General features: G+C 33.7%; 3 protein-coding genes across 3 annotated transcripts in view; all 3 read right to left on the bottom strand.

Annotated features, from left to right (window-relative positions):
- Nucleotides 1-1,453: 1,453 nt before the first annotated feature.
- LOC136815435 (uncharacterized) lies at nucleotides 1,454-3,157 on the bottom strand. The gene is made up of 2 exons (XM_067071886.1): nucleotides 2,814-3,157; nucleotides 1,454-2,288 (listed from the first exon to the last, which is right to left on the bottom strand). The coding sequence occupies exons 1-2, from the start codon at nucleotides 3,055-3,057 to the stop codon at nucleotides 2,071-2,073; spliced, it is 462 nt and encodes a 153-aa protein (XP_066927987.1). The 5' UTR covers nucleotides 3,058-3,157; the 3' UTR covers nucleotides 1,454-2,070.
- A 2,170-nt stretch (nucleotides 3,158-5,327) lies between these two features.
- LOC136815434 (uncharacterized) lies at nucleotides 5,328-6,851 on the bottom strand. The gene is made up of 2 exons (XM_067071885.1): nucleotides 6,534-6,851; nucleotides 5,328-6,044 (listed from the first exon to the last, which is right to left on the bottom strand). Exons 1-2 carry the CDS (start codon nucleotides 6,778-6,780, stop codon nucleotides 5,827-5,829), a joined length of 465 nt encoding a protein of 154 aa, XP_066927986.1. The 5' UTR covers nucleotides 6,781-6,851; the 3' UTR covers nucleotides 5,328-5,826.
- A 645-nt stretch (nucleotides 6,852-7,496) lies between these two features.
- The window catches only part of LOC136815453 (N-alpha-acetyltransferase 50-like), a 431,221-nt gene continuing 429,594 nt past the window's right edge, over nucleotides 7,497-9,123 (bottom strand). Inside the window, exons 6-7 of the mRNA XM_067071909.1 lie at nucleotides 8,943-9,009; nucleotides 7,497-7,996 (exon numbers count right to left, since the gene is read on the bottom strand). Coding sequence (XP_066928010.1) covers nucleotides 7,843-7,996; nucleotides 8,943-9,009 — 221 coding nt within the window. The 3' untranslated portion in view covers nucleotides 7,497-7,842. The remainder of the gene's footprint in view (nucleotides 7,997-8,942; nucleotides 9,010-9,123) is intronic.

The raw sequence follows: 9,123 nt of genomic DNA, 5'->3' as shown, positions 1-9,123 counted from the left end.
ACGTCAAATAAAAATGAGCTTCAAAAAGGCATAACGTAAAAATTTAGTCATATAAATCAGATAAAGTAAAAACAAAACTTGCTTTGCTGAGAGACTAGCCGCAATAAGGTACAGAAAAATACTGAAAGATATCGAATAAGGTGGTTGCAACGTCAATTACTCTCAAAATAAAATGGTTGGTAAATCCCATTGACTTCCAAGCCCGAAGGGAAATGAAGCCACTTATTTTCCATCCAGAACGCTCGCGCGTTGTTTTCACACAAACTCCGGATTGAAACTAAAATCTATCGCTAGATTTCAAAAGATCCAGTCCTCAAAACCGCTAAATACAATCCGTCGTCACGATTACGGCGCGTTCTTGGCGCGTTTTGGATGGGTAATAAGTAGTGGCTTCACTTTTTCTTGCCTGGGAATAGTTAGAGATTCTACTCTAGCCCTTCGGGCTTTAAATTCAAATTAGGCTATTCACGGGTAAAAAGGGATTTTCTTTCTACCAGAGATATTATCATAAAAACTATAATAAACCAGGGGTTCACTTTTAGGTCCAGGTTAATAACCTACAGGAACGATGTCACAAATACTGGGTGATGAATTTCTTTGATACAAATTTCTTTTTGACTTTGTAGAAGTCAGTATAAGTAATTTAATGGGAAAAACACTGTCATAAAAGTATAATACAAAAAAATTACAAAAATTAGTACGATCAAAAAGAAATGGCCTGGTTTTTCGAGTGTAAAAATCCAGTGTGTACAGTTAAAATGAAGTGGAATATCCAGGGCGGTCAGTAAAACGGGATCAAGAATCCAGGGTGGTCCTGAAAAATTGAAAAGGGGGATCTTCTTTCCCAAAAAAGACCTCCTCAACATAGGGAGAAAATGTTTTTTCTGGAACAACCCAATTTATGAGAAAGAGTAAAAAATTCGATGTTACTTCACCCAAAAGCTTCCATTTCCAAAAGATCAATTAAAATTGCAGCTTTGAACTGCGAATTCGCCCAAAAAGTGTCTCATTTTGATTTTTCCCATCACAACAACCCAATACTCAATTTTTTATAAGAACATCCAAAGTTTTTAAAGCCTTGGGATATTCTTAAGTTTTTGGGTTTCAAGCCTAAAAATGTTCTTAAAATGTTCTTATTTTCACCATTTTTACCAATTTTCCTAAGAAAACGGTGTTTTTGAGTTCACAAAGCCTTAAAATGTTCTTGAAGCCTATTCTTAACATTTTGGTCATCGAAGCCTTATGTTCTTATATAGTTTGTTCTAATAAAAAAACAACGTTTAAGAAAGGACGGCTTCTGATTCCGGTCGTTAATTTATAGATTACAATGAACATGAACATATAAACGACTGGACATCTATCTTTTATTGTCTCTTTGAAGCGAGCTTCGTTGCCGCCTGTATTTCAAAATTGCTATAAAAAATCCGACAATATTCCGTCGTAATTTCATTTCTTTGAATTGTTTAGGTAAAATGATTGATAGAGCTTGAACATTACTCCTAATGCATAAAAAAATTATTTTCAAATTTTTTCACGAGTTTGCAATATATTTTATCAACATTTTCAACTCTGAAATGCAGAATTTCAACTGCGTGTATACTTTTGAATCCCTTTTGTCACTCCAATAATTTTTTTTATGACTTGAAAAAAATAGCTTGCCAAAGTTGAGAGCCTGTGTCATAAGGCTCATAAGAATATCGAAATTAGAATGTGACACTCTCTAAAATTATTAGACACTTTTAAGTCAAAATTTGGAAATATTAGTCGGAGTTTTGACAAGCTGACGATGATTTTGCCTTTTGTTATCTTTGTTATGATATAGATAAAAGACTTGAGAAAAGTAGAACAACAAAGACTTTTGTCGAAATTTTGACGTTGTTAGCAAGGTATTCCCAAGAGGTATACCATCAGAATTTATTGTTTCATTTGATGATTTTAACGAGGCGGCAACGAAGCTAGCAGTATTATCTTCAAAAATACAAAGGAGATGGATGTCCAGTCGTTTATATGTTCATGCAATGAATTAGTGAAGAAATGTATTGAAGAGATTGAGTATCGATCGTTCTTTTATTATTTAGCAGTACAGAGCCAGTTATCTCTCCACGTGTGAGGATCTGATGGTTTCAGCCATTGAACACAACGACATCTTGCATATTTTGGGTTAGAATTATAGAATCTGAGATTGTAAGGTGAGTTGGCTGGTACACAGATATAATTATCACGCCAGTGATAATGTCTCGGTTCGGATGGTTCGAAAACACGAAAACATTTCATACCACGGATAGCACCTGAGGATAAAAAAAAGAAATCATATGAAGTGAATAAAATCCCTAGTTAAACACACTCTAAAAATTGGACATTATTCATCGATAAAAAAACTTTAAATGAAGACCTTGGAGTTCGGAGGCTTAGAAACTTTTGAAACCTTTCCAAACTCGAACATTTTTCTTTATCCCCAAACTAAACAAAGTCCTCTAAAAAAGTTGGGCAACTTAATCAAATTTCGAGAAAGTTAGGATTATTTCATATAATACTTATTCCCTCCAATAGGGCAAAAAACATTCGAACTCAACTACCCATACCTCTATAGAAAACTTCTGTATTAAGACAGATGTTAAACGATGTTCAGCGGAGTCTCTTTAATATAACTGGGATGTCTTCTTAACTCGAACAAGTCTCTTTTATTATTATTGTTGACCAATGTCTAATAAACAACCTTACTCCATAACTCGACCAATATTTGTGTTCCCCTTGCGTGTTCGAGTTATAGATACATCACTGAAGATGATAAACTACAAAATATAATATCTTACCTGCGTATGACCACCTCATCCCTACTCCGCGAAATTGAGGGCCTGCTTTATGACAGAAATAACTATTCCCGTTTTTCCATATAGGATCTGATGGTTCAATGATCCGTATACATGTCCATCCATTGACTATCCCACGGTAACTGAAACGGAAATCTTGCGGGTATCTAGGGTAGTGCCCGCAACGGCTTGATTCTACCGTAGAAATTACGGTGATTGCCAAGAGAAGGCATACAATCTTAATCATGGTTGTCGATAATTCTTTTCTGTCGAGATTTTGATATAATTGATGATCTTGTAAATCTTAACCCGCCAAAATTGATTATAGATAATATACGCTTTGTTTTTTTTGCGCCTTTTATATTTACGAATACAAATTTAAAAGCCAATATCGGAAATATCGAAAAAAGTGTTTTTGTAAGGTGTTGAAATACATTTGGTATCAAATTAAAGAGATAATAATTGAAGACGTCAAGAAGAAGAGCAATTGGTGTGATGACTTAGGGAGATAAAATGTTTCTTAAATTATGTACACGGAAAGAAGGAAGCGAAAAAGCAGTACAATTTTCAAAAAACTTATGAAAAGCTCAGTAGCTGTTTGCATTTCCGCTTATAATTATAGACCCCATTTAGCAAATTTACATTTGAAATTATTACGAAATGTGCCATGTTCCGGTTCAGCATTGCTAAAGTAATTATAACATGCACTTGAGGGATGTCGAAAAATTAATTAAATGAGCTTCAAAAATTAGCATTTTTCAAATTTGAAAGAATTGTACAAACCACTTCCTTGTTAACCCTGTCTGTGTGATGGCAGGCTAAAACCTTGCTTCTAGAAGAATTATCATTAAAGTTTTAATAGTCCTCCTGAAAATCAGGCCATAGCATACTTTAAGCGTAAGTAAATTTTCGCTATGAGAAAATATCGTGATTTTCGTGAATTCATACGCTTCTGAAATTTCTTAATAAAGCGATTCGTGAAAGTTTACGCTCGGGATTATTTGGCGAAATCGAGCTCTTTTTCAATCAAAAGTTTTCAAATGATCTGCGAAAGTTTATGCTCATATCCCCTGTAAAACCTGAAAGCCACCGATTTAGCCCGTAAACCATCTGGTTTCATAAATACTATACATTAGGGCACATTTTCTACCAAAAGGTGGCGCGACGGTGAGTCATTGCCTGGTCTAAATTGACGATGTCGCTCTACTTGTGAAGGGCAATGAAAGAGAAAGTTTTAAGGTGAATCAATCCTGGGAGAAAAGTAGCTCCTTTTTTATCTTGGAGTTGATGACTGTCTAGAAAGCGGGGTAACTAACTGTAGTTGCAGATTAACTATATACATACAAGTCCACTACCGAGATATACTCCCTTAGGAGTGTAGTTTTAGAAAAATCCGATTTTGTAAATGTAGACTGCAGGGTTGAAAGTCCATCGCAAAGTAGACGTAAGATAAGATCAATTCATGATATGCACCATTACAATGTCTTCCACGGACCCAACAGCTGATTGGTTGAAAGTGACGTATTGATTGATTTTTCGTAGTTTACAACCAATCAGCTATTGGGTCAGAAGACATTGCAATGTTGCATATCATGAATTAGAACAAAATAGGAAACAATGCGGACATATTGTTTACTCATTTAATTCTTTCAAACAAAAAGAAATATTCATATCCTTATTTCCCTGTTCAACTACACGTTTTTTATAAGAACAGACTATATAAGAACATAAAGCTTCGCTGGCCAAAATGTTAAGAACAAGTTCAGAACATTTTAAGGCTTTGTGGACTCGAAAACAGCCTATTTCTTAAATTGAAAAATAAAAATTGTCAAACAGATGGTCCATTAGAAATAGGTTTTTACTTTTAATCTCAATGATCCCGGAAAAATTAAATAATAAAACTGTAGTCACTTTTGAAATTTTGTTATTATTGATTAATATTTCCCTAATTACGTTATTAATTAGCAGCTAAAAATTTTATATATAGATTATAAAAACTGAAGTCTGTTCCCAATAAGGAACAGAAGGAATGAGAAGAAATTTAATCAAACTGATTCAAAAGCAATACCTCGTTGAAAAGAAAATACAAATACTTCGAAAATGAAGATGAAAAATGAAGATGAAAAAATAAAGGACCAAAAATTTTGGATTTATACTTTTTTGAACCGTTGAACTTTGCTGATTTCAAATATGATTCAGATTTTTTTTAGATCTTTCTTGGATCAAAAGAACAAAGTATACAACGAGCGGACTGCCGATTTCTTTGGAACAAACTTTAACTGAAAATAGAATGTTTTGTAGCGGGTTTCAAAGGCTAGATATCGTGTTATTTGGGCTTTGAATTCTGCTGACTCTGCAAAAATCATTGATCTTTGAGGAACCCAATATCAGATTACTGAGGCTTCTTAAACTAAAAAAAGCTAATACATATTTCATTTTTATTTTGAATATTGATAGATTTTGCCTTATTAAAATTTTTCTCGAGAGTAGTAATAAAAAATAAACAGAAACCATTAATTTGCATTTTGGATTTGATATTTTGAAATCCCCATAGACGAGACCAATTTAATTTGTTGTTTTACGATCCAAGCTACCCCAAAAAGAGGGTCGGTCGGTCGGCGAAAAAATAAAAATAAAAGTAGAATTTGACCTATTAAATCTCCTAAAAAGCTAAAAAGGCATCAAAAACTACTACATCTTGACCAAAATGCGAAATAGAAAATAAAAAGCCACAAAAAGCTGGAATTAAAATAAAATGAAAAATTGAACACAAACTTCTCAAAACCTTGGAAAAAATACCAAAGTTTTGAGTCTATAAAGCAATGAAATAAAAATGTACTACCAAAATGTGTTTTATTTTTGATTCGATTTTTGGAATTTCAGGGTCGGTCGGGTCAGTAAAACAACTAATCAAATTGGTCTCGCCATGCGAGATATAAAAAAATTCATAGAAAATGCAAAACAATGAATTCCACATTTTCAGATCAGAATCATGTTAGGTTACATCTACATAGGTTTAGTCCTTGTTGCACATGAAGTTATCTCTCCAAGTGTGAGGGTCTGAAGGCTCGATCCACTGAACACATCTGCATTTCGAGTACTTGACATTGTGATTAAAGAATCGAAGATGGTAGGGAGAGTTGTGAGGGACGCAAAGCCAGTTATCATGCCAATTGTAATGTTTTGGTTCAGATGGTTCATAAACGCGGAAACATCTCATTCCATGTTTTGGACCTGTTGGAAAGAAAAAAACAAGAGTTAAAACTCATTTTCAGATTTTGCAACCCCCCAAAACTTTCTTCTTACGATATACGCATCCACCTTTAACCGTTCTACTAGAAAATGAATCAATAACAAGTTATAGAGTTATGAAGGTTTGACGACAATTTCATACCCAAGGAGCCACTTGCACCCCTTTTTGATTTTACTGATAAAAGTGAGTCCCAATGTTTGAGAAATTGTTTTTAATAGAAATTTCTAATACGAGAACTCCATTTAAAAGGTTTTGTCTCCACTAGGGATGATTTTTTACATGGTTCTGGTCAGACTTTTTTTAGTGGAGGAAAAGTTCCACTGAGTCTGGACGCCTAACCTGAACTTTATATAAAACTTTACCTTCGTACTAGTTCTTTTCAGTCAAACCTTAATTCAACTACTGAAGCATATGTCTGAAAGTGTACATAAGAAAAATACTTGAGGCGTAAAATATAAAGAAGAATATACCTGCATAAGACCAAACCATTCCTGGGTTGCGGATACCGTTTCCTGCTTTACTGCAAAAGAAATTATCACCATTTTTCCATACAGGATCTGATGGTTCAATAATCTTCACACAATGGTATCCATGGATTGTTCCACGATAACTGAATCTGAATTCTTCAGGAAATCGAGGCCATCTGGCATAATTACCGGGATGGTATGTTGATTGAGCTACGGCTAAAAGAGCCAATAACAGCAAAAATACTTTCATCTTTTTTAACAAATTGTTGAAGATCCCAGTTGTTTACTTCTTTACGACTAGAACTGTTTTGAGCTGAATATCTTCTCAATTTATACGGTTTTACATGACTATCCTATTTTTATATATCTCAACTCCCTTGAAAGGGGTTTGAACTACTTCCTTAACAAATGTATTTTACAAGAGAACCGATAAGGAAATGGGGGAACTGAACATTATCAGCATACTTGCATAAATTAACTGAATGATTAATCGGAGCAAAATATTGAGGATACTAAAAACCATACGGGAATAACGTCCGCTATTAAATAAGTATTGTATAAAATATTAAATAAGCAATATTGGATAATGTGTGCTTCCTCATTTGTAGACAAGGAAGCATTACCATTACGATCATAGTGAGAAATTCTGAAATTAACAGAAAGGCGTGTTGTTTTTCAAGTCATCGCAATCAAAAAATTCAAAAACTTTTTGCGAGCCGCCATGATATTTTGAAAACAAAGATATAATTCATATTATGCAGGAAATTATCAAAAAGACTTATCCTCAGTAGAAGATTTGGTACATAGCAGGTGTGCATTTCGTCAATAGTGTGTGGACCCTGGCTAATTTGTTTTGAAGGTTTTGTGTCGGCTGAGTTAAAAAGCCCAAGAAGATATAGAAACCTCTATAAACGTTTGCATGGTTTTGTGTCAACATTGCAAGAAAATTGACAAAAATATAAATGATCATTTTTATAATTTCAATATTTCATATTTCTTTCTTTTGTTGAAATTCTTTCTATCACAATTCATACAAAAACCTGTGTAAAAAATCATTTTTTACGCAACAAAACACATGATATAACAAAAGAAAATCAAAGCTGCCTCACAACATTAAAAAACCCATTTCTCTCTCATACAATTCCCATGTTTACATAAACTGGGGATAATTATCCCGATAATAAAATAGGATTATATCCGAAAGTAAGTTTCAAGTTAAGTCCATTTATCAATATCTAGCACATCCTGAAATCTATGTAGTTTCTTTTGTGTACTCTTTCTTCAACAGCAAAATTAACACGAAATTTAATCTTCATTTTTTGTTGCCGTTTTGTGTAAGGGTTTTTTGTAGAACATAAGCATCAGCTGGTTCGATTCGTTTATAATATTGTTGTTTTGTTTCGATGATTTCGAATCCGAAATTCTGATAAAAATCAATAGCACCCTCGTTGCTGATTTGAACATGCCTAGAAATATAGGGAAAATGAAAGTGATAGCTACAGAAGTTCCAAGGTTCAATTTACTTCCCATTAAACACCCCTGTCTCACAGCCCCGGTAAAACTTTTCCAACAACAGGGGTATATTTTTCTATCGAAATTCCAATGGGGGTAGAAATTCTATTTATCTAAGCTGAAAAAATCCAGTGGAGATGGTTTTACAGTGGAATCTCCAATGGGGATGAAATCAAAGTCAATTTCCGTCTGGGGATGAAATTGTAGGGTGCTTTTTTCCACCGGGGACAAAAGTTTGGCGAAATTTCACAAGGGTGTAATAAAAGGGCAGTTGTCTATTTGATCATAAAACTCATATCTCAATCAATATCAATTAATCAAATAATCGGGAATGCCAGAAGAAACCGACATAAGCGACGAATTTGAAACTAATAATTACTAATACATACCGTACCGTTAATGTGAGTGCTGTGAAGTGCTAAGTGCTAAGATATTCATTAAGACGTGATTTCCTATTTTGTCCACTCTCTAAGTATCTTTACAAGTTTTACTCTGATATAGAAGTTATTGCTGGTTATTGGCTGTCGAAAGTTAGGAACAGAATATATTATGCAAAAATATACAAGTGCAATACACTGAATAAAGAAGCACCAAAAATTTGTACGTGCTTGCAGGTTGTTATGGTATTGTTTAAAAAGGTTATGGAAGCTAACTGCTTCTACTGCTTTGAATTGATGCAATCTAGGCATTGCTTCAAATACTGTGTATAGTATAAAATAGTGTGTTAATGTGTTATTGTATCACAAGTAAGTAACAGTATTGTATTGGTTGAAACCTCTTTACTGCCAGTAGAAAACTCAAACATAATAGTGCTATGTAGTGAACAATTAACGGACAAGAGAAACAGAAAACCAAACAGACAAAACAAATTTATTAGGTAAAGAGAATTTGTTGACTCACAAATATACACTGTCAAATTTTCCGTCATCTTCGCATATCTTTAGAACATGTTTCAGCATTTCCGTGCCTACAGAAATAAGAAGATAACTAATGCATTTGAGGTATGAGCAGGTAACTCCAAAAAGTTTGTTTATATAATTGTCGGCAAAAACAAAAAATGATTAGAGTTAATTAAAAAGGA

This window comes from Clytia hemisphaerica, unplaced genomic scaffold, assembly GCF_902728285.1.
Source record: "Clytia hemisphaerica strain Z4C2 unplaced genomic scaffold, Clytia hemisphaerica genome assembly, whole genome shotgun sequence".
Lineage (NCBI taxonomy): Eukaryota > Metazoa > Cnidaria > Hydrozoa > Leptothecata > Clytiidae > Clytia > Clytia hemisphaerica.
Note: the sequence above shows the minus strand (reverse complement) of the source record. Positions and strands in the feature narration are given on the sequence as shown.

What these genes read in the sequence shown, in the direction of transcription:
- LOC136815435 (XM_067071886.1), bottom strand. Translation starts at nt 3,057, where the DNA reads ATGATTAAGATTGTATGCCTTCTCTTGGCAATCACCGTAATTTCTACG. An exon ending in GATGAGGTGGTCATACGCAG is followed by an intron (nt 2,289 to 2,813) that starts GTAAGATATTAT and finishes TTTTATCCTCAG; the next exon opens with GTGCTATCCGTGGTATGAAA.
- LOC136815434 (XM_067071885.1), bottom strand. Translation starts at nt 6,780, where the DNA reads ATGAAAGTATTTTTGCTGTTATTGGCTCTTTTAGCCGTAGCTCAATCA. An exon ending in AATGGTTTGGTCTTATGCAG is followed by an intron (nt 6,045 to 6,533) that starts GTATATTCTTCT and finishes TCTTTCCAACAG; the next exon opens with GTCCAAAACATGGAATGAGA.